Genomic DNA, 27,044 nt, shown 5'->3' with positions numbered 1-27,044 from the left:
TGACCCCAGGTGGTAAATTAAATATGGCCACAAATTCCTTGTCCCTCTCCCCCCATGGAGAAGAGGTGAAGTTTATCTCTCCACCCTTGAACTTGAGCTAGCCTGTAACTACTTTGACCAACAAAATGCAGTGGAAGTCATACAGGGCCAATTTGGGCCTCAGAAATTTCTGGAAGCCCTGAGCTGCCATGTAAGAAGTCCAGTTCCCCTGCTGAAGAGCCCATATGGAGAAAGTAAGGCCCTGAGACTACATAGAGAGAGAGACAGACAAAGACAGGGACCCGGTCTGACAACTGTCTCCACCGAGGCAGCAGTCATGGGCGTGGGCCACACTATATGCTCCAGCCTGGTGGGGACTCATCACTGCAGCCGCAGCCAACACCAGGTGGAGCAGAAGAACCACCCAACTGAGCCCAATCAGTCAGAGAGTCACACAATAACAGGTGGTTGCTTCAAGCCACTAAGGTGGCTTGTTGACTTTGGGGTGGTTTGTTTTACAGCAACAGGTCACTGAAACAGCCTTAGACCAGAAGGCCATCAGCAACTCAGCAAATGCTACTTTTCTCCCTCCTGAGGAGGGCAACCACGAATCTCAGCCTTTCAGCACACCTGGAAGAAGAGAGACCGCCCAGCTCCAGCAGCAGCTGCCCCGTAACTAGGGTCCACACTTCGAAATTCCCAGAAGAGAGGCAGCAATTGGCCCAACTTGAGTCACGTGACCCCCTCTGACCAATTAGCTGAGTCCAGGAGCCAAGGTTATCCTGTATTCACATTACCCTGCCGCCCTGCCCCCATGGACATGCTGGGGGTGGGTTGTGGGGATAATCTCAGGAGGCAAGAAGTGTGGACTGAGCAATTGCCACAGGGGCTGTAACAAGGAGCCTCTTCAGATGAGAAAAAATCCTCATCCAGAGATTGGCACAAAAAAAGGGCTTTGCCAATTTGGCTGTGCCAAGGGTAAAAGCTGTGCAAGGCTGTATGACTTTTACATTGCTCTTAGAAGGTTGTGCTGTTTTTACCAACACACAGGTTAGTTCCTGGGTGTTGCTGGTGGTGTTGGTTCTACCTCCTTGATCTTCCTTCTAAGGAAGATCTTTCAGGATGGTCTGAGCTTCTTATAAAAGCCTTTTACAAGCTCTCAAGTATGAATCTAGTACTTATGCTAAAGGTGCTCCATTAAACAAGAATGGGTTCCAAGCTCCCCTGGGGGAGGTACAGAAATGAGACTCCATGGTGGTCAAAGACATTCCTGGTACTGTCCCTGAGGTGGAGGCTGCAACTGTCTGTGTTGGGCATGGGGCTGAGGCTGCTGACCAGGAAGCAAGAGAGAGAACTCCAAGGGAGGGTGTGGTGCGGGGCAGAGGGCAGAGGGCCAGCCCGGGCTCAGGCTGCAACCCTGCTCATCACCAACCTCACACACACACACTCACTCACTCATCCCAGGGGCTCCTGGCAACCTAAACCTCTCACCTGAGGTAACAGGGCACCCTGCCCAATGGAAGAGACGGGACTGTGTCTTTCCCACAGGCCACCACCTCCCCACCACCTGACACGGGCATAGGCTCTTTGTGTGTTGCCTGAATGAATGATGGATGGATGAATGAATGGATGGATGGATGGAGAGTCTTCTCTGGTGCCACTGCCCTTCTTCTCTGATGCCTTTTTCTCTTGATGTCTCAAAGTCCCAGATTCAAGAGCCCTGTCTCTCCAACGAGCTAGTCATCTCGTCACTCAGACACTCGGGTTTCCCATCTGTAAAATGGGAATGACTCAAGTTTGTTCTGGGTAAGGTTGCTGGGAGGATGAACAGAGATCTCATCAATGAATCTGTAACTGAAAAGTCAAGACAGACACGCGCGGGTTGGGGAGCAGTGGCCATCTTCCCTGCTGACACCATTGCTGAGTTCCTCCGAGCAAACTCATCGCCTGCCACCCCCACAAGTTCTTCCTCCTGCCGCCCAAATGACCACAAGGCCACCAGCCTCATTCAGTGCTTACGTTAAATCACATTTAATGGTTTTTCAAAAGGGAATACAGAAACCAGAAAAGAAATTCACAGCACTCACAGTCAAGAAAGAGTGAACTGAAAAAAAAAAACAAACAGGAATATATTAAGCTTTTGATTAAAAAAAAAAGCAAACGCAGTTCCTCCCACACTCACCCCTGTGTTCTCACTCATGTTCCTAGTCACATGCCTACCCTTGGGTGTACACACACACACACACACACACATGTGCGCTCCCGAACAGGCACACTCTCCCAGCACACACACTCAAACACACACTCCGCCCAGGCTCGACGGGTGAGAGAGGAAAAAGCCCAGTCCTGTCCTGGGACCCCACCTCCCAAAGCCCTCTCACTGAACTGGTAAAGCTAGACTAAACTTGGGCTCCAGGGGACACACGCAGGGCTCCGTGAGCTGCACTGCAGACAGGCGGGCTTAGACGATTCTGTTCTCCAGGATGGCCAGCCGCTTACTCACGGCTTCCAGTGGACTGGGAGTTAAGGAGAGGCGAGGGCTGACTGGAGCAGGGCGGTGACAGGGTGGCACCTGCACTCCGGACCCCGCTTCCAGGACTTTCTCTCATCCCTCCCCATAGCGTGTGCTTTCGCCAGGGTCAAAACTTACCCATCCACGGCCCACAGGAGGGTGCTTTCCAAAAACAAGCCAGCAGTTACGGCGGGTCTGGAAAGCCCAGCCCTGCCCAGGTGCAGGTTTAGGCCTGCTGGGTACCTGCCTAGTCCTGCCTGAGCCCGGGGAGCTGTGCGGGGTGCAGCCCCATCTGAGAGGAGTCTGGTGAGTAGGCAGGTCACCGAGCGCCTAAGAAAGCGGAGTCCAGAGGCACCACGTTTTCCCGAGCATATCCAGGACTCCGTGTGTGCCCAGCTTCTAGCTCTTGGTTTCTGCCTCTCCCTTGTCAGTACCAAAGCCAAGGCCAGCCTCCCGGGCCAGGATCCAGCCCGTCTTCAGCAGGAGCCTGCCCGACCCCACCACACAAGGGGCAAGGCTCTCTCCTCCCCGCCACCACAGGGCCCTCCTGACCGCTCCCTCTCCTCGCAGAGGCTTCTGGGAAAGGATATGCTTCCGGGTCAGGGCCTGCAGCAGCCCCTCCACTTTGGTCTGGAATTTCACAATGGACTCGCAAGCACACGGGTCTTCCTCTGGGGTGGGCAGAAAGTGGGGAAAGGGAAAGGAGCTGGTGAGTGGCTGCCTGCCAGGGAGGCGGGTAGTCACTGCTCAGGGCCAGAACTGGAGCGCCTTGGGGGAGTGTGGGGCCTGGGAGATGCGAGAAGGCAGAGAGACATGTAGAGTTCCTGAGACAGAGCTCCCAGGAGTGACGGAGGGGGCCATCCCTGAATGTCTTCCTGACCCCTCAAAACCCTGATAAAGAACTCCAAAACAGCCTCCCCAATGCTGACCACCTACGACGTGCAGGACGCTGTAGTCGGGGGCCCCGAGGTCATCTTGGTGACTCCTCACTCCAACTCTTTGGGTTTGTTATCAATCCCGTTTTACAAATGAAGAACTCAAGAAGGTAAACAACTTGCCCAGAGCCAGCAGCTAGTTAGTGTCAAAGCAAACATGCAAACCCAGGCCTGTCTGGGGAATCTACACTCTTTACCACTGGGAACCAGGAGAAGAAGCAGGGTTCAAATCCTGGCTCCTCCAGTTACTCAGTTGTTCCACCCCTCTGGCCTTGGTTTTCCTGTCTCTAAAATGGGGATAACAATATTCCTACCAAATAGGATTAAATGATTTCACATTTGGAGAGCACTGAGAACAGTGCCGCTTGTAAAAGAGCATTCAGTACATGTTTGCTGGCTGTAAAAAATCAGACCGAGGACAAGAGGAGAGTGAAAAAGCTGGCTTAAAACTCGACATTCAAAAAACGAAGATCATGGCATCCATTCCCATCACTTCATGGCAAATGGAGAAACAATGGAAACAGTGACAGACTTTATTTTCTTGGGCTCCAAAATCCCTGCAGATGGTGGCTGCAGCCATGAAATTAAAAGATGCTTGCTCCTTGGAAGAAAAGCTATGACCAACCTAGACAGCATAGTAAAAAGCAGAGACGTTATTTAGCTGACAAAGGTCCGTCTAGTCAAAACTATGGTTTTTCCAGTCATGTGTACATTCCAGTCACGTATGGATGTGAGAGCTGGACTATAAAGAAAGCTGAGCAGCGAAGAATTGATGCTTTTGAACTGTGGTGTTAGAGAAAACTCTTGAGAGTCCCTTAAACTGCAAGAAGATCAAACCAGTCAACCCTCAAGGAAATCAGTCCTGAATATTCATTGGAAGGACTGATGCTGAAGCTGAAACTGCAATATTTTGGCCACTTGATGTGAAGAATTGGCTCATTGGAAAAGATCCTGATGCTGGGAAAGATTGAAGGCAGGAGGAGAAGGGGATGACAGAGGATGAGATGGTTGGATGGCATCACCGACTCGATGGACATGAGTTTGTACAAACTCCAGGAGATAGTGAAAGACAGGGAAGCCTGGCGTGCTGCAGTCCATGGGGTCGCAGAGTCAGACACGACTGAGTGACTGAACTGAAAAGTCAGATTGGTCAGCCCTCCTCCCAGTTCTGCCAACTCATGATGCTATCCCAGCTCCTGTTTTCCCCATCCATATCTAGTCCAGGATGGTTACACAAACAGACACCCACACGTATCATCAGAGCCCCACCTCCTCCTCCCACTGGTGCCCTTTCTGGTCTCACTCACCCACACAGATCCTCTTCTGCAACTTCTTGCCAATCTGGTTGATGGTCTTGAAGTCAGCTGTGTAAAAATAGTGCTCTGCCACGGGCTCCGAGGCGATTTCCCTCAGCTCATCCTCCACGGCATTGCCCACACCCACAGCAAACATTTTAAAGCCTACCAAGAGGAACAAGGTGAATAATGGTGGCCATGGGGACAGGCAGCTTCCCTGACAGCTCAGTTGGTAAGGAATCCGCCTGCAATGCAGGAAACCCCGGTTCAATTCCTAGGTCAGGGAGATCCTCTGGAGAAGGGATAGGCTACCCACTCCAGTATTCTTGGGCTTCCTTTGTGGCTCAGCTGGTAAAGAATCTGCCTGCAAAGCAGAAGACCTGGGTTTGATCCCTGGATTGGGAAGATCCCCTGGAGAAGGGAAAGGCTACTCTCTCCAATATTCTGGCCTGTATAGTTTATGGGGTTGCAAAGAGTCAAACACGTCTGAGTGACTTTCACTTCACTTCACTTTCACCGTGGGGACAGGCAACCATGGCTAAATCTGGGGAATGCCCAGGCAATCAAACCCGTCACCTCCTGGTGGCAGATGCTGGAATTGCAGGCACAATGCCTGGGACAAAGACATTGAGGAAATCAACATTTACTGAGATGCTACAATATATCAGACTTGTACTGATTCCTTGTACTGAGAACTTTGTAATCTCATGTAACCCTTATAATATCCATCTACTGGTTGCTATTATTTTCATTTAATAGGTGACAAAGCTGAGACTCAGGCTTGTCCCAAAGTGGGGTTGCCTGCCAACAGATGGTATGCTCTTGGGAATATTCAACTGGAAAAGTTCCAAGCCTCACTTACCAAAAGGCCATCAGAACAATCCACTTACTCTTCTGGGGCTTCAGTTTTTTCATCAGTATAAGAAAGAGTTGGACAAACCTCATTTATATCGAACCTGGGTTTAGGGCACTCATCAGAACAGACCTAAGCTAAACTGAAACTGAGCTGTTCCATGAGCACCCCTGGCCACTGGTGGTGTTCAGGGTCCCAGCAGCACCTACCAAGGTCCTTGGCTTTCTTGGCAGCATCGTTAATGTAGTCCTGGCTCCGGCCATCAGTGAAGACAATGCCCACCTTCTGGGCACCAGGCCTAGCCCCGCTGGACACAGTGAAGGAATTGTCGATGAGGTACTTGAGGGCAGCCCCAGTCATGGTGCCCTTCTCCATGTAGGACATGTTCCGCACGGCTGCCTTGATGTCCTTCTTGGTGTGGAAGCGGCCCAGTGGGAACTCCTGGCGCACAGAGCTTGAGTACTGTACCAGCCCCACCTGGGCCAACTTGTCCGATACATCCAGCGTGTCCACAATCTGGTTGATGAACTTCTTCACCAGCTCAAAGTTCTCCGGCCGCACACTCTTGGACCCATCAATGAGGAAGACCAGGTCAGTAGCCGAACTGCCCCCGCCACCGTTGCAGACTGGAGAGGGTAGGAAGGCAGTGAGGTGAAGCTTAAGGACACAGTCATTCATCCCAGCCAGTGGCTGGGTACCCACCACACCCAACAGCTGTTCAGAACATCATCCCATTTGGGCCTCAGAACTCCCTCTGGGCAGCCTAACCTCCAGCATTGAAACTTGAAGCTCTAAACAGGGTTAAATCACACAACTCAGAAGTAGTGGCACCAAGATGTGAGTTCAAGACTATGTAACTCCTTCTACCACACTAAACCCACCATCCACAGTGGCAAAAAGAGGGACAGTGAGAAGAGAACTGCAAGCATCAAACTCTAGAAGACATCTCTTTCTTTTAAATTGGAGGATAATTGCTTTACAATGTCGTGTTAGTTTCTGCTGTACAACAGCATGAATCAGCCATATGTATACACAAGCCTCTTGAGCCTCCCTCCCACCCCTCTAGGCATCATAGGGCACTGAGCTGAGCTCCCTGTGCTCTACAGTAGCTTCCCCTGCCTGCCTGCTCAGTCACTAAGTCGTGTCCAACTTTTTATGACCCCAGAGACTGTGCAGTCCACCAGGCTCCTCTGTCCATGTGATTATCCTGGATAGAATACTAAAGGGGGTTGCCATTTCCCCCTCCAGGGGGTCTTCCCGACCCAGGGATCAAAGCTGTATCTCCTGCAGTGCCTGTATGGGCAGGCAGATTCTTTACCACTGAGCCACCCGGAAAGCCACAGCAGCTGCCCACTAGCTATCTGCTCTACACATGGGAGTGCATACATGTCAATACTACTCTCTCAATTCATCCCACCCTCTCCTTCCCCCTCTGTGTCCACAAGTCCACAGAAGATATCCATTGCAGATTGGTCCAGAGGCAAGGAGCAGGGAGGCTCGGGTGGGCTTCCTGGGGACTGGTCAAGGCCCCATCCCCTCCCCACCACCCTCCCCAGGCTGCCTGTGTCCGGCCCACTGACCATTGCAGGTCTTGCCGTCACTGTTCAGGGTGAAGCCCTCGCGGCAGGCACAGGTGTAGGAGCCCGGGGAGCTGACGCACACCTGCTCACAGTCATGGTCACCCGTGGCACACAGGTCTGACACCACTGCAGGGACGAGAGGAGACAGAAGCACACGGTCACCGGCCCTTGGATATCTCAGCCAGAATCGCCCCTCATAAGCTCAGGGTCACTCGGGCCCTCACCCAGGTGGGGTTCCAGACTCTCAACCCAGGCCAGAATCACTGCAGCCAGGCTGACATCCCTGGAGATGGTGGCATTGCTGTTAATAAACTAAAGCTTCCTGCTGAAATGATATAGGCCACAGGGGCAGGGCCTAAATCCCCTTTGTTCACTGTTGTATTCCAAATGACTAGAACAAAACACGCAGCAGTGAACACAGCACACAGAAGACGCTCAACAAATATTTGTGAAATGCCAGATTTGTGGTACTGTGCATTATGGCCTAGAATTCTCAGTTAGATTCAAGCTCTTCCTAGATCTGTTTTACACGTGGAGAAGAATCCTTGCACTGCCTCCTCCACCCCGCTAAAGGTTCTGAAATTTCTCCACCCCAATGCTCAAGCCCCCTCAGACCTTCCCACATGGCAGAAGACTGGCATCCCAACCCTCCACCCCCCAACCACCACACACACACATACACACCCCGCAGCCAAATAGCACAGGCTTTTTTAGGCCCTCCCCATGTTCCCGGCCAGGACTCTATCTCCAAAAAAAAAAAAGGTCTTTTGAGCGTCACCTCCTCCCCAAGTCCCTCAACCTCGGACTGGGTGGGAATCAGCCCAGATAAGGCCCTGGCCCCGCCCCCAATGTGGTCTCAATCTCAGTCCCCGCCTCTTATAGGCCACCTCTGCCCCCAGTTGTCCGCTCTCAGCCCTGGCCCTGCCCTGGCCCTGGCCAGACACCCGACCGCCTTTCCCTAATCTCCCTTCCCCCAGCACCACCCCCAGCCTGGCCCATCGCCTGCCCCCCGCCACCCGCGCACAGCAGAAGGCCTCCTGGAACTTCTTGGACAGCTTCTCGATGACGCTGTAGCTCTCCACGTAGTCGACGTGCTCGTCCTGCGGCTCGCTGGCGATCTGCTGCAGCGTGGCCTTGTCCACGCGGCCCACGCCGATGGCGAACAGCTCAATGCCGCCGGCCCGGGCCCGCGCAGACACGTCCCGCACGCTGTCCTGGGGCCTCCCGTCCGTCACCACGATGACCACCTGCGACGCAGAGGAGGAACGTGCGAGAGCCTGGCCTCCCTCCCCACACTGGGTGGGCCACTTGGTCCTCCAGTAGCACCACCGCCCCCCCAACACCCCAGGACGGTTGACATAAGAGGAGATTGACCCGGAGGGGCGGAGTGGCAAGCCCCAGTCACACAGCTATTCGGTGGCAGGTGGATATGACTGCCGCCACCACCAATATCAGGCCCGAGAAAAAGAACTCGAATAGTGGGAGAGGAGAAAGGTTTCTTCTGAGTGAGAGGCGTGGCTAGGTGCTCTTCCGTCTGACTAGGGCTTCTGGGTGTCTCCTCCTCCATCAGACAGCTCTGTGACCTCTGAGGGCAGAGCCACCTCCACTCCGTCAGCCTGGGGGTGCTTGCGAGGGCAGGGCCAAACCTCTGTACTCAACTCCATGCAGTTCTACCTTTTGGCCACCAGAGGGAGGCAGACGCTAAAGAGTGGAAGTTTTTCCTCTCTTCTGCCCATCTTCCCTTGTATACCCTGGGAGAGAGGTGGTACCCATATAGATGCCCACGGAATGAAGGAAGATGCTGCCTTTTCTCCCTCCGTTCCTCAAGATACTAACTTCCCTAGGAAGAAAACACTTCCCCTCCCACAAGTCCCCTGTGTGCTGTATCTGGGAAAGGGCCACAAGAATGGACCCTGGTGCCGAGGCTGGCCCTCACCCACCCCCTGTCCAGCCTGCCCTAAGTCGGGTCCTCCAAACTGCTCTGTAGGAGTCTGGGACTCAGCGTCCAGCCCCTTTGGCTGCTTTTCTGCTTCTGACCTGAGTCTGCTTCTGATTCCTGAGTCTCCTCCTCCTGGCCTGGATGCCCGACCCCCTGTCTTGGTGACCTGACAGGCCTGGGTTGGAAATACAGCTCACCTTCCTGAGCCCATGTTTCTTTATCTGGAGAAAGGGGGTGTGGTGAGGCCCCCTGAGATGATTCTTGATAAGAAGCCAGAGGGAGCAGCACTATTTTTAGTATCCCTACCCTGGGTTCCCTGGGGAGCGGCCTTGTACAATCTCCTCCCCTCCAGAGGCCGAGGCTCCTGGCCCTGAAAACCTAGCTGTATCTCTTCATTGCTGCAGGCTGCCACGTTCCTGTGAGCCCCTACCTTGCTAATGTCGGGGGACCTGGGGCGACCACCCTCTGCATCGCTTAAGGCCTTGGTGATGGCGAACTGGATGGCCAGACCCGTCATGGTGCCCGTGGACAGTGGCTGGATGCGGCGCACAGCCTGCAGCAGCTCAGCCTTGGAGCTGTGGGCCCGCAGCGGGAACTCCTGCTTCACGGAGCTGGCGTAGTTGACCAGGCCCACGCGGGTGGCATTGGGCCCCACATCCAGTGACTCGATGACCTGGGACAGGAACACCTTCACCTTCTCAAACTCCACGGGCCGCACGCTGCGTGAGCTGTCGACGACGAACACCAGGTCGGTGGGCCGGGTCCGGCAGAGGTGCCCTGGGAGGGGGCAGAGGTCGGGAGGATGGAGCGGAGATACTTAAGACGAAGGAACAGGGCATCAGGGGCTACTTAGGTCCAGACCTGAGGCCTCAGGCAGACTAGACCAGACATGAATCAGCCTGGCTGGGTCCTGCTGTCAGCATGGGGACTCAGGCAAGCAACTTGCCAGAGGCCCCCAGCTCAGCCCATAGGAAAGACAAAGGTTCAAATGGCACCTTCACCTCTCTGAGCCTCAGTTTCCTGTCTGTACAATGGACAGGCGATCCCTTCCTTACAGAATCCTTTGAGGGCAAGCAAAAATATGTGTAAGGTGCCAACTCAAGGCTGGGCATGTAGGGTTCTCAGAGGCAGCAAAGGAGAAGATAGCCTTCACGTCTCAGGTTTCAGCCCAGAGTGTAAACAAGAGATTCTCTTTGCCCTGCCTGGGCAGGAGGGAACTGAGGGTCGGCCCTCCGGCGGGCACAGCCTTGAAAACCAGTGCAACACCCGTCAACGTGGGCTCTTTCATCTGAGCGTCAAAGAGAATCAGCAAAGCGCACCCAGTTGGCCCCAGTCCCGCAGAGCCTGCTGGCTGGTCTCTAAGAACAGGAAAAACAGCAGGAGTTCCTCGTGGCCACCTTGGCAGTCTGATCAAGTGGGCCCCCAAGACACACCCCCAGGGAGCGATGTCTTTCCAGACAGCCTGGGAGGCAGCACCATGTGCTGGGAGGGACACAGAGCCCAAGTGGGGTAGACGGAGTCCGAGTCCTAGCTCTGTGGCCTTGGGCAGATGATTGCAGCTTTGAAGTTCGCTTTTCTCATCTGCCTGGAGGGGAGGATAGGCTTAATGCTTGATGTTATCACTGGCCTGGCCCTGCAGCCAGTACAGAAGTCTGCACTCTGTCCACCACTAAATCTGGGCTGCTCCCAAGCAGGGATGCAGGAAGCGTCAAGAAAGACAAGGTGTGTGGACAGTCCTATCTCCCAGCCATGGTGCCCCAGGCCGGGACATCAGAAGTCCTCAAGGGACCTCAGAAATCACCTTGCAACTTGGTTTCCTGGTTGCCACTAGCTGAGGCTACAAATGGGTAAACTGAGGCCCAGAGATGGAGAGGGCATTGGCCACACCATGGGACAGTGGACCAGGAGCCATGAGGCTCTGAGGCTTGCTCACTCACTGTGTGGTTTTAGATAGATCCTCCTCTCTCTGGCCTCAATTTCCCCATCTGCACAGGAGGAGCTGGGCATCCTAGGACTCTGTCCTCACAACTGAAACTCAGTGGTACAGCTCATGGACAGCCCAGTCCAGAATATGCTGGAAGCGCTGGTGGAAGGGGGAATGTCATCTTGCCACCCCTCCTCCCTCAGATCTGCAGTCATCAGAGAGTCGTGAGCTCAGCCCTGGGCCTGGTTGCAGCCCCAGGTGACAGAAGGCTGTGCGGTCAGTGACCCAGAAAACCAAGACCATCCCTGCAGGGTGCCTGGTCCCTGAGGACAGCCTGGGAGCTGCAAAGCCGAGAGACAGGCTCAGAGAAGCCTTCTCATGCCCGCTCCACACAGAACAGACAGGGTCAGCCCACCCTGGTCCTTGTGTTTGTCACCATCTCTATCTGTTCCTGCGTCAGCCCTGTGGGGCACCCCTGCCTGCCCGCCCCCGCCCATGCTGGATCCAATTTAGCCTCTGTCTGTCTCAGTGCCCGGTATCCCCCACCTCACATGGGGCCCCCTCACCTCTGGACAGTGGGGCGAGGCCAAGGGCGCATGGGGCCTGGAACAGCAGCAGCAGCAGGCCACAGAGCATGAGGCGGGGGCCACTGAGTGCCCTCATGGTTCTGGCACGCAGGCAGTAGCAGCACAGTCGTGGGGGCCAGTGGGGGCCAGGTCTTATCCACCTTGATGCCTGCTGGCCCAGCCTCCCAGTCAGGCGGGCCCCCAACTAACGTGGGGTCAGCCCCCTTGGAGGGCGGGGCCAGGCTGAATGGAGGTGTGTGTGCCAGGGAGGGAGGGAAGGAGTCTCCCCGCCTGGGCTCCGGAGGCCCCTCTGACCACAAGGGCTCCTTTGCCTGCAGAAGCTGCAGCTGGAATCCAGGAAATATCAGGTGGGTGGAGGGTGGCTCCTCCGGGCCCAGAGCCTGCACTGGCCTGAAGCTGCCAGACTGAGCCCAGGTAAACCTGAGTCCAACAGCCTCACACCCCAGCCCTGCCCGGCGCCCTCATCCTGCGCCAACACTCTTCTCCCACCTACAACTCCAGCCCCAGTTTCCCACCTCCAACCTTGGCTGTCCTGTCTGCTGGCTCTCCACCCACACCCTGTTCTCCAGCCTCACCTGGATCTGAGTGCTCCTCAAGCCTTTGTCCACGCAGGACCATCTGCCCATGTTGCCCCCTCCTCCTGATCACTCTCTGCCTAACAATCTTTCAGAGTCATATCGGAGCGAACAGGTACATGAGCCCCTTGTAAGAGCTGGGCAGGCTTCTGTGGTGGTTCAAATGGTAAAGGATCTGCTTACAATGCAGAAACCTGGGCTCAATCCCTGGGTTGGGAAGATGCCCTAGAGAGGGTGGGGCAACCCATGCCAGTATTCTTGCCTGGAGAATCCCCATGGACAGAGGAGCCTGGTGGCCTATACAGTCCATGGGGTTGCAAAGAGTCAGAGACGACTGATCGACCAAGCACAGCACACTAGGAGCAGGGCAGTAGGGAAGATGGTCGAGAGCACAGACTTAGGAGCCAGATGACTTGGGCGTGCTCTCTACTTGCTGTGTGACTGTGGACAGGTTGCTTCACCTCTCTGTGCCTCATCTGAAAGGTGGGGATGCTAATGGTGCCCACCTCCCAGGGCAAGCAGTCTTACATGAACCATCTCATCGAATTCTCTGGATAACCCTTTGAGGCAACCAATATTATTACCCCCATTTCCAAGATGAGGAACTGAAAACCAGAGTTTTGAAGTAACTTGTCTTAAGTGCAGCTGAGTGTCAATGCCAGAAGAGGGCCCCGGGCCAGAGCTCTCAGGCACCCTGCTTGCATGGGGGAAGCCTGGTGGAGGTGCCTTCTCCATGCCCATCTCTCTCCCCGCTGCCCTGGGTTAGGACCCCTTCCCTGTGCTTCTGTACCTTGTCCGTCTAACCCGTGAGTGGCTAAGTGTCTGGTTGATTCATCTCTGCATCTGGGCCCAGTCCGGGGTCTTCACAGACGAGGCAAAACTAAAGACTTATAAATAAAGGAGTATAACCAGGAAGGGTCCCCATCATTGCATATAGGTCCAGTTCAGTTCAGTTGCTCAGTCATGTCTGACTCTTTGGGACCCCAGAGACTGCAGCACACCAGGCCTCCCTATCCATCACCAACTCCCAGAACTTGCTCAAACTCATGTCCATTGAGTCTGTGATCCCAACCAATCATCTCATCCTCTGTCATCCCCTTCTCCTCCTGCCTTCAATCTTTCTCAGCATCAGGGTCTTTTCCAATGAGTCAGCTCTTCCCATCAGGTGGCCAAATTATCAGAGCTTCAACTTCAGCATCAGTCCTCCAATGAATAGTCAGGACCAACTTCCTTAGAATTGACTGGTTGGATCTCCTTGCAGTCCAAGAGACCCTCAAGAGTTTTCTCCAACACCACTGTTCAAAAGCATCAATTCTTCAGCCCTCAGCCTTCTTCACACTCCAACTCTCACATCCATACATGACCACAAGAAAAACCATAGCCTTGACTAGACAGACCTTTGTTGGCAAAGTAATGTCTCTGCTTTTGAATATGCTATCTAGGTTGGTCATAACTTTCCTTCCAAGAAGTAAGTGTCTTTTAATTTCATGGCTGCAGTCACCATCTGCAGTGATTTTGGAGCCCAGAAAAATAAAGTCTGACACTGTTTCCACTGTTTCCCCATCTATTTCCCATGAAGTGATGGGACCAGATGCCATGATCTTCGTTTTCTGAATGTTGAGCTTTAAGCCAACTTTTTCACTCTCCACTTTCACTGTCATCAAGAGGCTTTTTAGTTCCTCTTCACTTTCTGCCATAAGGGTGGTGTCATCTGCATATCTGAGGTTATTGATAATTCTCCCCACAATCTTGATTCCAGCTTGTGCTTCTTCCAGCCCAGCGTTTCTCATGATGTACTCTGCATAGAAGTTAAATAAGCAGGGTGATAATATACAGCCTTGACGTACTCCTTTTCCTCTATAAATTACACCTCCATAAAAGGAAATGTACGGACATTTTTTTTAAAGTGATTGCCAGGCACAGCTGATCCAACCAACACTGTCACAACCTTCAGGAATAATGAAGGTGACAGTCCCTTGTACGTGTGACGTGGCACACTCACTCACTACGTCACTCTGTGTCTTTTGCTCCCCCAGCAAACCTGTGGGGTCATCAGGCCCAACTCTGGTAGCCCATTTGTCAGATGAGAAAACAGGCGCAGAGAGGTTCTTGACTTGCCTGAAGCCACCCAGCCTCTTTGGAGACAGAGCCAAGCTTAGAAATCAGGTCTCATTCCCTTTCGCCCCTGTTTTAGAGAACGAGGACGTTAAATCCTCTGGCTTTTCATTTTAGTTTCATTTTTTCACAATTCACCACCTCCTGCAATCAGTTCAAGCTGACTTCTTGTCTCTCTGCAACTTGTAAGTCTGCTTCTGTCCTCCCGAGATGCCGCAGGCCATGGTCATTGCGGCCCATATCACTTCCCAAAATTGTGTTATGAATGTAGGACCTGCTCCCCTACTTCCACCCCGACCCTGCTCCAGAGGATATCAGCTCCCTGCCTGCGGGGGTCTTATCTGTCACCAGTGAACTCCCCAGGCCTGGCCTGGTGCCTATCACAGATCTCTGGTGAGCAAATCAAGAAATGAATGAAAAGAAGCAACTGAAGAACTGGGTCTATTTCCATGTTAACCAGCAAAGGTCAGACAGGGCAGGGCGATGGTGACCGATGGCGAGTGTCCCCCACCACTGCCATCCTGAAGGTGGACGAGCAGAACGTGAGCTGGAGTCTCCTCGCCCCCCACCGCCCCTCTCCCAATGGACAGGGTACAAAGCCCTCTTGGCCGGGGCCGCGGCTGGGCCCATGAAACAGCTCTTTCAGCTCCGTCGCTGAATGGCAGGTCTATGGGCTGCTTGGAGGAACACAAGCGCCTTCTCTGTGTCACTTTGCTCATTAGTGAAGCCACAGAAATATGCTACAGGTAGGTTTTCAGGGACGGAGATGGGTTTCCCCCAAAGGGGCACCTTTAACATTCCATAGCAGGAGCTTGGGGAGGGGGAGGAGACCTGGATGTTAAATATATACATTGAGGACAGAAACTAAATATTTGTGTTTTTAAAATGTGAAACATTTTACCCCAGGAATCAGAATGGGGAGCAGTGTGTCCGGTCTTGGCCTAGGAGAAACAGTGCTTTGAGGCGCCTTCCCCGAGGCTGCTCCTGAAGTCAGACAGGCAGCCCGTGGAGGGCTCCCCCGTTCCCTCTCCTTGTTTTCACACACCTCGGGTTTCCAGAGACTTAAAGCCTTCAGTGTTTTATCTGAGAGAGAGAGGTCCACCGAGAGGCCTCTGGGCAGAGTGTGGGCCAGGGGAAGGCTGGCAGGACTCCCCATCCTGTGCCCCAGGCTCAGTTCTTTTCCTGAAGAGCAAACCTGGGTGTCTCTAGATGCAGTGCAGTCTGTGGGTGCCTGTCCCCTTCCTCCTTCCAAACCATTATCACCATTTACTGGATCTGCATTTGTTGTTGTTCAGTCACCCAGTCGTGTCTGTCTCTTTGCGACCCCACGGACTGCAGCATGCCAGGCTTCCTTGTCCATCACCACCTCCCGGAGCTTGCTCAAACTCATGTCCGTTGAATTGGTGATGCCATCCAACCATTTCATCCTCTGTGGTCCCCTTCTCTTCCTGTCTTCAATCTTTCCCAGCATCAGGATATTTCCCAATGAGAGATGGCTCTTCGCATCAGGTGGCCAAAGTATTGGGAGTTTCAGCTTCAGCATCAGTCCTTCCAATGAATACTCAGGCTTGATTTCATTTAGGATTGACTGGTTTGATCTCCTTGATATCCAAGAGACTCTCAAGAGTCTTCTCCAACACCATAGCTCGAAAGCATCAATTCTTCGGCACGTATACCTTTACTATTATTTTTTTTTTTAATGAATCGTTCTAACTTTAAAGCAACTCACTTTTGGGCAAAAATTTCTCCTCCTAATTTGAAATGGTAGCCATGAAATCATTGGTTTGATGTACAGATTACATGTTTATTCCAATATGCCTTCAAATAAATTCAAAACGAATTAAACTTAACTTTTTCATCTACATGTCACGGAAAATTATCTTGATTTCTGTCACTGGTGCTCATGCCAGATATTAAGGAATCCTATGAAGGGAAAAAACTCTTGGCATCAGACAGAGCTGGGCTTGAGGCTCTGTTCTGTTACCTGCCAGTTGTCTTGACATTAGATGAGTCCCCCCACTGTTCTGCCCTTCGTCTATGAAGCTGGGCTCTCAACGCCAGTGTCAGAGGATGGTGGAGAAGGAAAGGTATTGAAGGCCACATCCGTGCTTATGGTTCTCAGAGTGCCTTCTTGTATTAGTCAGCAGAGAACAGGCTAAGTGACAGTAACAAGCAAGCACTCAGGTCACAATCAGTTCAGTTCAGTTCACTTAGTTGTGTCTGACTCTTTTCGACCCCATGGACTACAGCACACCAGGCCTCCCTGTCCATCACCAACTCCCGGAGCTTGCTCAAACTCACGTCCATTGAGTCAATGATGCCATCCATCCAACTCATCCTCTGTCAACCCCTTCTCCTCCTACCTTCAATCTTTCCCAGCATCAGGGTTTTTCAAATGAGTCAGTTCTTCGCATCAGGTGGCCAAAGTATTGGAGTTTCAGCTTCAGGATCAGTCCTTCCAATAAATATTCAGGACTGATCTCCTTTAGGAGGGACTGGCTGGATCTCCTTGCTGTCCAAGATGGGCCCTCTGCAAAGCTGCCACCAGCTTGCTAACCCATCAAGTCCAAGCCTTTTGTCTCCAGCCACACGGACAAGAGAGAGAAAAGGAGCGGACATCACCGGATTCTGCCTGGGGATGGAGTGACTCCAGTGGTGGAAAGTGAGTATCTAGTGAGCAGGACACTCTCTGTCACTCTTCTCAAGGCAAAATACCTTGTGATGGTCTTGTATTGCCTCTAGATGAATATTCAGACCTAGCTGGGCATTTAAGGTCCTTCAAAATCCAGACAGTTGCCAGTCTCTCTCCCTGAACCCTGCCTTCCCCATCTTTTCTCTGCCACAGAACGAGTCACTCCCTCCCCTATCTTCTCTCAACACACTTGTTTTTTTTTAACATTTACTTTTATTTATTTGACTGCCCCAGGTCTCAGTTGTGGGATTTTTTACTTGCAACATGGAAACTTTTAGTTGGCAATGTTTGGGATCTAGTTGCCCCACCAGGGATCGAACCCAGGCCCACTGCATGGGGAGCTCCAAGCCCCAGCCCCTGGAACACCAGGGAAGTTCCCTCCCTGCACATTTTTATTAGCTTCTATCCCAGTTTCTGCCTCCCTCCTGCTCTCACTGTACTCCCTGGGACCACCTCCCAAAAAAACGACCTACACCCAAGTCTATGTCTCAGGATCTGTGGTGTGGGGTGGGCAGGGGGGAGGCGGGGGGGGGGTACTTAAGCAAAGTAAAGGCAAAGCTTTGGGGCCCACCTAGGGGTGGGGAAGAAGAGAACCTCCAAGCGGTGGGACAAGTGAAGGCCAGAAAGGGACATGTCCCTACAGGACCCCAAGGGCAACTGGGATCTGTGGAGTGCTGAGCACAATTCTCATTCATATGCTCTTGCAAGTCACTCTCTGTTTTGTATTTCCTTCAGTTGCTCCCAAGCTATCCAGACAGTTTGTATAAGATAGTTCAGAAGAGGATACAGATTCCCAGGCTCCATTCCAGACCCAGGGAACCTGTATTTCTAAGCTTTCCAGGTAGTTCTGCTATAATTAAAGCACCAATCTCACCCAGCCTCCAATAAGAAACATAAATTCTCTCTCTGTCCCTGGGAAGCTGATATCCAGCCTATGGTGTTCAGCCTCTTGGACAGGGAGCTTAGAGATTCCCCCAAAGTATTGTCCATCCAGCTAAGAGAGCAAGTGAGCCTGTCTCCCCCATGTACCATGTTCTGCAACCTGAAGATCATGGTCACACCCCTACTGAGTCAATTCTTCTCTAAAGAAAACTTCATTTCCTACAACCATCCTTTACAACACATGGATCTCAGCACATGGTGCCAGCTCCCAGTGGTCTCTTTCCCTCTTAAAAAATCGGAGCTCTGAATGTAATGTAATGCTTTAGCTAGCAGAACAGAATATATTTTCTCCCTCATTTTCCGAAGTATCTAACCTCTCTCTTGGCTGCCTGAAATCCCTGCTGTTTTCCCTCAAAGCAGAGCATCTGGAGACCTGAGAAGAGCATTTGAGGATGTGCAAACAGTGGTTGGCTCACCTGTTCCACCCCTTCAGTCTCAAAACTCTGACTCTACCCTGACCAAGACTTCAGACATGCAAGATCGTTGGTGCAGCTGCCACTTAGACAGTGAAGAGGAAAAATAAAACTTCCTCCAAACTGGGAAGGAGTGCTACATTCTTTTCCCTTTGCTGTGTAACAAATTACCACAAAATTAGCAGCTTGAACATAGCAAACAAAGTTCCTCACAGTTCCTAAAGGTCACAAGTCTGGGTTCCCAGTCCCTCACGAGGCTGAAGTCCAGCTGAAGTCAAGACTAGGCCTTATTCTTCTTTTCTGGATCTCAGGATCCTCTTTCAAACAGTGTGGCTGGCAGGATTCAGTTCCTTGCGGTTGTCAGACTGAACCTCCCCCCTCCGCTCCCCTACCCCGGCCTTGTTCAGGCTGCTACCCAAGAGACACTCAGCTTCCAGGAACCACCTGCCGTTCCTTGTTATGTGGGCTCCCCCAAGGCCTCTTACTGTTCACGTCTCTCCCATGCCGAACCCCCTCTTCCAGAAGAGCTCAGTCCCTTTTAAGAGATCAGACTGATCCAGTCTGGCTCACCCAGAATAATCTCCCTTTCTTAAAGTCAACTTGCCAGATAAGATAACCCTAAGCCAGGAGTGACTGATTAGAATCCCAGAATGCACCCACACTCGAGGGGAGAGAACTAGACAAGGTCGTAGGTCATTGGAGGCTTCTTAGAATTCTACCCACCTTAGGTGGTATATGTGGGCATAGAACAGGGGGAGAGAAAAACTTCCCTGGTGGCCCAGTGTTTAAGAATCCACCTGCCAAGGCAAGGGACACAGGTCCAATCCCTACCTAGTCTGGGATGATCCCACATGTGGCAGGGCAGTTAAGCCCGCAAGCCACAACTACTGAACCCACACACGGCAACTACTGAAACCTGTGTGCCTAGCTCCCGTGCTCCACAACAAGAGGAGCCGCTGCAACGAGAGGCCTGTGCACCCTAACTAAAGAGCAGTCCCTGCTTGCCACAGCTAGAGAAAAGTGCGTGCACAGCAATGAAGACCCAGTTCGGTTCAGTTCAGTGGCTCAGTCGTGTCAGACTCTTTGCGATCCCATGAACCTCAGCACACCAGGCCTCCCTGTCCATCACCAACTCCTGGAGTTACTCAAATTTATGTCCATTGAGTCGGTGATGCCATCCAACCATCTCATCCTCTGTTGTCCCCTTCTCCGCCTGCCTTGGAAAAGATCTTTCCCAGCATCAGGATCTTTTCCAATGAGTCAGCTCTTCGCATCAGGTGGCCAAAGTATTGGAGTTTCAGCTTCAGCATCAATCCTTCCAATGAACATTCAGGACTGATTTTCTTTAGGATGGACTGGTTGGATCTCCTTGCAGTCCAAGGGACTCTCAAGAGTCTTCTCCAACACCACAGTTCAAAAGCATCAATTCTTCGGCGCTCAGCTTTCTTCACAGTCCAACTCTCATATCCATACATGACCACAAGAAAAACCATAGCCTTGACTAGACAGACCTTTGTTGGCAAAGTAATGTCTCTGCTTTTTAATATGCTATCTAGGTTGGTCATAACTTTCCTTCCAAGGAGTAAGTGTCTTTTAATTTCATGGCTGCAGTCACCATCTGCAGTGATTTTGGAGCCCAGAAAAAAAAAGTCTGACACTGTTTCCACTGTTTCTCCATCTATTTCCCATGAAGTGATGGGATCAGATGCCATGATCTTAGTTTTCTGAATGTTGAGCTTTAAGCCAACTTTTTCACTCTCCTTTCACTTTCATCAAGAGGCTCTTTAGCTCTTCTTCACTTTCTGCCATAAGGGTGGTGTCATCTGCATATCTGAGGTTATTGATATTTCTCCCAGCAATCTTGATTCCAGCTTGTGCTTCATCCAGCCCAGCATTTCTTATGATATACTCTGCATAGAAGTTAAATAAGCAGGGTGACAATATACAGCCTTGACGAACTCCTTTTCGTATTTGGAACCAGTCTGTTGTTCCATGTCCAGTTCTAACTGTTGCTTCCTGACCTGCATACAGATTTCTCAAGAGGCAGGTCAGGTGGTCTGGTATTCCCATCTCTTTCAGAATTTTCCACAGTTTGTTGTGATCCACACAGTCAAAGAGTTTGGCATAGTCAATAAAGCAGAAATAGATGTTTTTCTGGAACTCTCTTGCTTTTTCAATGATGTTGGCAAAATGTTGGCAATTTGATCTCTGGTTCCTCTGCCTTTTCTAAAACCAGCTTGAACATCTGGAAGCTCATGGTTCACATATTGTTGAAGCCTGGCTTGAAGAATTTTGTGCATTACTTTGCTAGCATGTGAGATGTGAGATGAGTGCAATTGTGCGGTAGTTTGAGAGAAGGGAATGGCAAACCACTTCAGTATTCCTGCCTTGAGAACCCCATGGACAGTATGAAGACCCAGCTTAGCTAAAAAAAATAATTTGATTAATTAATTTTCAAAAAAAAAAAAAAACAAAGAAGGGGCAGGGGATTGACAAGTAAATATGAAATTTTTATAATACAAGTGAATCTATAAAACAGAAAGAGACTCAGACATAGAAAATAAACTTATGGTTACCAAAGGGTGGGGAAGGGATTAGGAGTATAGGATTAAAAGATACACACTTGTATATAATGTAGATAAACAACAAAGATTTACTGCATAATAATACTCAATACTTTGTAATAACTCATAAGGGAAAATAATCTGAAAAAATTAAATGTATAGATCACTTTGCTGTACACCTGAAGCTAACACAATATTGTAAATCAACTATACTTAAAAAAAAATGTGATTCAAAAATGAACAGAGGAAGTGAATACATATTTTTTTCAAAGAAGACATCCAAGTGGCCAGCAGATACATAAAAGATGCTCAACACCACTATCAGAGAAATGCAAATCAAACCATAAGTTATCTCTTCACACCTGTTAAAGTGGTCATCATTAAAAAGACAAGGTAAACCAAACATCCGTGAGAATGTGGAAGAAGAAGGATCTTTGTTCCCTGTTGGTGGAAGAGTACATCATTTCAGCCACTATGTAAAGCAGGATGACGTTTCCTCAGAAAATTAAAAATTGATTTGGAACCTTATATTCCAGGAATGCCACATTTAGACCTATATCTAATAAAAATATAAAAGTGAAAGCCGCTTAGTCATGTCCGACTCTTTGCAAACCCATGGACTATACAGTCCATGGAATTCTTGAGGCCAGAATACTGGAGTGGGTAGCCTTTCCCTTCTCCAGAGGATCTTCCCAACCCAGGGATCAAACCCAGGTCTCCCGCATTGCAGGCTGATTCTTTACCATCTGAGCCACAAGGGAAGCCCAAAAAATATAAAAAGCAGATCTTGAAAGAAATACAGCACTTTTCAGTTCAGGCAAAGTTGCTTCAGGGTCAGTATGGGGAGGTGAAATTGAAAAGTAGCTCAGTCGTGTCCGACTCTCTGCGACCCCATAGACCATACAGTCCATGGAATTCTCCAGGCTGGAATACTGGAGTGGGCAGCATTTCCCTTCTCCAGGGAATCTTCCCAACCCAGAGATCGAACCCAGTCTCCCTCATTGCAGGTGGATTCTTTACCAGCTGAGTCACAAGGAAAGGACTAGGTGTTAATTACAGCAAATCTGCACTCGGTGCTTACTGAGTCTTCATGCCCTTCCCTCTGCAGTGCCTTCAGTGATGAAGGGTGTTGGGGAAGCAACCCGTGGAATCTGATCGCCTGAGAGCAAGGTCTGGCCCTGTTCTTACAGAGTGACCACAGAGGGCCACAGAGGAATGTTACAGTGTCAAGGTTGTTCCACCTCAGCCTCTGTGCACGCATGCATGCTAGTAGCTTCTTTCCAACCCTATGGACTGTAGCACATCAGGCTCCTCTGTCCATGAGATTCTTCAGGCAAGAATACTGGAGTGGGTTGCCATGCCCTCCTCCTCCAGATGATCTTCCTGACCCATCTGCTGCATCTTCTGAATTACAGTTGGATTCTTTACCCATAAGCCACGTGGGAAGCCCACAGCCTCTGTAAGGATGCCCAATGCCAGGAACATCTGAACCTTTCCGTCCCACTCTCCCCTTATGACACTTGACATCACTTCTTGGGACAGAGGAGCTGGGAAGGTGCACAGTGACATTCCTTTCCCTCCACAGTTCCACCTGTAGCCCCTTAGAATACCTTGGCTTTTCCCCATGCCCTCGGACTAGAATTCAGCTCCACCTCCATATAAAGTGTCAGCAGCTTGGCCCTGGCAAGAGGGACAAGGCTGAACAACTTGCGGTGTCTGTCGTAAGTTGTGAGTTCTCAGAGGGGAGACTTCCAGACTGGAACCACCCTCTGACCTGTGATCAGCATCTCCAGGTCTTTGCTTAGGCTGTCCCCCAACCTGGCCTGTCCCCCCAGCATGTGGGCAGAGGAAGCTTCAAGGTCAATGTCCTGCTTGACCACCTGGACCAGGGAGGAGCAGGGAAACTGTTTACCAGATGGACTCTGTTTATTTAAGCCTGCAGCTCCCCTGTGTTGGCCGCTCCCTGCCAAGCCCACTGCCTGTTGAAACGCCCTTGCTGGCTAAGGAGGCCACTTCCTCCTGGAGTCCCAGGGGAGAGGTTGGAATGTGAGTGCTGGCTCCAGAGAGCCCGTCCAGGAGGGCAGGGGCCACAGAGACCCACAGAAGCTGCCTTGCACACGCAGAATAGGTACTCGCACACCACCCAGACTCAGCATCCTTAAGCCTGGGAGCTACTCACCTTGTGAGTTAAGACTATTTCATTATAAGCTGGAGATTTCTTTTTTTTCCCCTCTCTCTCTTTTTGTTGTTGTTTTATTTTTGGCCATGCCACATAGCATGCAGGATCTTAGTTCCCTGACCAGGGGTTGAGCCCATGCTCCCTGCAGTAGAAGTACAGAGTCTTAACCACTGGACTGCCAGAGAAGTCCCCAAATTGAAAATTTCATGGCCAGATTGGGCATGAATTGCTGGTCTCCCCCAGATCTCCCCACAATATGGAGAAGTTGCCCATAAGCAGGGCAGAGCTCCTTCATCGGCCGTGGGGGCGTCACCCGTTCCCACCACCCCAGGCTGTTGCAGTGTCGCTGTGTTGCGCTTCCAGCTTCCAGCCCCTTCAGGTCACAGCCCCTGTGTATGGGAACCACTGTCTCCCACATGTCATCCGACCAAGTGCTGTCTTGGTCTCAGGCCCTACAAGCAGTCAGGAAGGCTGGAAGCCAGAGGCTGGATAGGGCAAGGGGGCAAGTGCTTATCACATGAGAGCATGCCCTGGGAGGCCACGGGCCAACATTACGTCCTGCTGATGGGTTAACACCTCTGTGAACCCTGTTGAAATGGTATATATGAGCTTATTTGCAAAGCAGAGAAAGAGAAACAGATGTAGAGAATAAGTGTATGGATACCAAGGGGGAGAGGGATTGGGCGGGAGGAACTGGGAGGTTGGGATTGACACATATACACTATTGATGCTCTGTAAAAAACAGACATCCCTCCTAAGGGAATCAGTCCTGAATATTCATCAGAAGGACTGATGCTGAAACTGAAACTCCAGTGATTTGGCCACCTGATGCAAAGAACTGACTCATTTGAAAAGACCCTGATGCTGGGAAAGATTGAAGGCAGTAGAAGAAGGGGATGACAGAGGATGAGATGGTTGGATGGCACCACCAACTCAGTGGACATGAGTTTAAGCAAGCTCCGGGAGTTGGTGATGGACAGGGAGGCCTGGAGTGCTGCAGTCTGCGGGGTCACAAAGAGTCGGACACGACTGAGCGACTACTGATCTGAACTGATGAAATAGACAGATGATGGGGATATACTGTAAAGCACAGGGAACTCTACTTTGTGGCCCTAAATGAGAGGGAAATCCAGATGGGAGGGAATACATGGGTATGTGTGGCTGATTCATTTGTCTGTACAGTAGAAAGGAACACAACACGGTAAAGCAGCTACAGTGCAATAAAAATTAATTTAAAAAACAGCCCTGATGACACTGCACCCCCATGACATCCCACTCACGTGTCCACGGGTGGCACTCTTATCCTAAACCCCTCCTCCTCCACACTCCTGCCTCCAGACCTGTAGGTACAGTTGCCCCCGAGCACCTCCCCTCACGTGGTCCCCCCAGGCAACTCACATGCAAACAAAGCTGATTGCACCTCCTTTTGTCCACTCTCAGGTGTCCTCAGCTCAGAGCTGGGCAGCACCATCCCAAAGGCTCTCCAGACCTGGGCACCAATCTCATTACCCTCCTCTTCCTCACTTCTGCCTCACTTGGGTCCTGCTTCCCAAATGTCTCATGAATCTATCCAGCCCCATAGCGAATCCATGCTTGAGTTTGTGCCCCCAACATACCTCACCTGGGCCACCTCCCTGTCACCTTCTGTCTGGGTTCTGCACCCACAACAGACCCCCAGCCTCTACCATAAGCAGCGCAGGGCTCTGGAGCCAGGCCTGAACTCAGTGCCAGGCATACAAGGGTAATTATGCCTCTGTCCCCATCTTCAAAGGACTTTCCAAGGTCATCCTCAGGCCATCATTCTGATCACCGGCAAGGTGGCCGAGGTGGGCCAGGAAGGACCAGATGGAGAAGCTCAGTCTCCATCAGGCGTGTCAGAGTCAAAGCCCAGCTCCAGCCCTCAACTGCTGGTGACTTTGACGGTGACATTGGACTTGCCCGCCTTGAGCCTCAGGAAGCAGCATCGTGCGGCGCCTGCTCGTGAGGCCAGTGGGAGAGTCGCAAAGACGACACGCTAAGCAGCCCACTCCGTGACTGTTCCTGCCACCGTCACAGCCCTGAGAAACGGGTGTTCCCTCCCTTCAGCCACAGGGCTTGATTTTGTCGGCCCTCCTCCCCTCCAAGAGACAGCCCGTCTGGGCGGCCCTCACCTGCCCAGCCCACACGCAGCCCCTCTTTCCTGGGGCCAGCTCTTTTCCGGGCATCTAGCTCAAATAGGCCCTCTCAGTGGGTTACCCGACCCCGTCAAAGGATCCCTGTACAAGCCTCAAACGGGGCATTGATGGGGCTGCGGTGAGGACTGCCCAGTGATGGCAGGCTGGCTTGGCTTGGCCCGGGCCACATGACTTCCCCAAACCCAGCTATTTCCTGTTCCTCGGGCCAGCGGCCCCCACCCCCCACCATAGCCGCCTGGCCACAGGGCACAATTCCACTACACATCTCTGCCAGTTCCTTGGCTTCAGGCCAGGGGTGGGAGTGGGAAGGAGGATGAGAGTGTCATCTCAGCGTTTGTCCTCAGGACACACGGCCACTGCCCCTTGACAACTTTTTGATGAAGACACAAGGCTGGAGGCAAAGCCAGTCCCCTCCTCCTGTGACCTCTGCCCCCATTTACCACTTGCTGGGGGTTTCTTGGGGCGGGGGGGTGGTTCTCTTCATATGAATCTTCATAAGAAGCAGGAGCTCACACAGACTGCGTCCCCAACCCCTAAACCTGCACTTGCAAGTAGAGTAAAAAGGCACCCAGTCTAACTCCTGACTGCCGTGTGGCCTCAGGAAAGTCACTTGATGTCTCTGGGCCTCATGTGTGAACAAACGGGAGGTTGCTGTCCATCTCCATTAGAGTCTCGCCTTATCAGTTGTTCGGGCATTAGATAAAGAGCAGGTAAAATCCATGAAGAAACCTGCCAATCTCAAGAAAAGCTGACAACTCCAACAGATTGACAGCACAGCTCAAATTCCCTTCTCTCTTTCCCTATAGGGGGACATTGCCAGCCTTTTTATGGGTCCCAGAATTTGGTCTCTTCCTTCCTAAAACCCAAGTCTGATCCTGTAACTCCCCTGCCCAAAACCCCTCAAAGAGTCCCGTATCCCAGGATAAGCCCACACTCCTGGCCATGGCATTCAAGGTTCTGTTAGGTCTCCTTTGGTGCTGGTGACAGAGCCCAACTCGGACTGCCTTATGCTGTCTGCCAGCTTCACTCTCAGGCAACTCAGCCTGAAAGGAAGAAGGCTAGAGGTGGGAAAAAAGAGAGTATTAAAGATTTTGATTCCTGGATCCAACCACGCCTGAAGCTGAAATTCCCTTGGATTTTCATTTATGTGAGCCAAGAAACATCACGACCACCATTTATTTCTGATTGCTATTTTCAGTAAATTTGGTTCACTAAATTTTCTGTTACTTGCAACCATCTCCTTCCTGTAAGTGCCCTTCTTGGCTGAAGTTAGCCAGGGTGGGCTTGCAGCCACAGAACCCTGATGTACACAAAGGCTCTGCATGACCCAGGCCCCAAGACACTGCCAACCTCCTCCTTACTAGCAGCCACACTGGGCTGCCTCCCCCAGGTCCTCTCCCCGCTCCACAAGGCCTTCTACACTCTGCCACTTCAGTCCAGAACATCCTTCCCCACTGTGCTCACTGCTGTCCTTTCTTCCTTCAGCTCAGTGAAACCTCTTCCAAGAAGTCTCCTCTGGCTGACAGGGTCCCTCAGACTTTCCCCATGATGGTGTTATAATAATTACAGGCTATTTACAATCATTTATGCTTCTGCCTCCTCTTACCCGACTGAAGGGTAACTGGAGGCTACTCAGATCCGCTGTGGTCACCCCAGTGCCCAGCATGGGACCTGGCTCCAGGTGGGTGCTGTCCAGGTGAGTGCAGTTCCTACCATGTCTGGGAAACCTGAGGGTGTTTACAGGGTCCATGGTTTGTGATCAGAAACAGTGCCAGGTCATGACACT

The 27,044-nt window shown here is 51.6% G+C and overlaps 1 protein-coding gene and 1 long non-coding RNA gene across 4 annotated transcripts; one reads left to right on the top strand and one right to left on the bottom strand.

Annotated features, from left to right (window-relative positions):
* Window positions 1-1,986: 1,986 nt before the first annotated feature.
* On the bottom strand, window positions 1,987-11,680 carry MATN1 (matrilin 1). 2 transcript variants are annotated; one of them, XR_009731212.1, is made up of 8 exons: window positions 11,584-11,680; window positions 9,524-9,870; window positions 8,179-8,401; window positions 7,155-7,280; window positions 5,784-6,200; window positions 4,734-4,886; window positions 2,366-3,162; window positions 1,987-2,083 (listed from the first exon to the last, which is right to left on the bottom strand). XR_009731212.1 is itself a non-coding variant. In XM_061390220.1 (7 exons), exons 1-7 carry the CDS (start codon window positions 11,678-11,680, stop codon window positions 2,891-2,893), a joined length of 1,635 nt encoding a protein of 544 aa, XP_061246204.1. In that variant the 3' UTR covers window positions 1,987-2,890. The 2 variants fall into 2 exon arrangements, 1 of the variants encoding a protein (XP_061246204.1); XM_061390220.1 differs by having other exon boundaries at window positions 1,987-3,162.
* On the top strand, window positions 9,754-18,471 carry LOC133231735 (uncharacterized). Of its 2 annotated transcripts, none has more exons than XR_009731220.1 (3): window positions 9,754-9,841; window positions 11,221-16,956; window positions 18,289-18,471. It is a non-coding gene; the product is annotated as an uncharacterized LOC133231735 (long non-coding RNA). The 2 variants fall into 2 exon arrangements; XR_009731221.1 differs by having other exon boundaries at window positions 18,286-18,471.
* The last annotated feature ends 8,573 nt before the right edge of the window (window positions 18,472-27,044 follow it).

The sequence above is a fragment of the Bos javanicus genome, chromosome 2, assembly GCF_032452875.1.
Source record: "Bos javanicus breed banteng chromosome 2, ARS-OSU_banteng_1.0, whole genome shotgun sequence".
Classification (NCBI taxonomy): domain Eukaryota; kingdom Metazoa; phylum Chordata; class Mammalia; order Artiodactyla; family Bovidae; genus Bos; species Bos javanicus.
This window is presented reverse-complemented; position numbering and strand designations above follow the sequence as displayed.

What these genes read in the sequence shown, in the direction of transcription:
- MATN1 (XM_061390220.1), bottom strand. Translation starts at nt 11,680, where the DNA reads ATGAGGGCACTCAGTGGCCCCCGCCTCATGCTCTGTGGCCTGCTGCTG. An exon ending in GTTCCAGGAGGCCTTCTGCT is followed by an intron (nt 7,281 to 8,178) that starts GTGCGCGGGTGG and finishes TCGTCCCTGCAG; the next exon opens with TGGTGTCAGACCTGTGTGCC. An exon ending in TGACGGCAAGACCTGCAATG is followed by an intron (nt 6,201 to 7,154) that starts GTCAGTGGGCCG and finishes TACCCTCTCCAG; the next exon opens with TCTGCAACGGTGGCGGGGGC.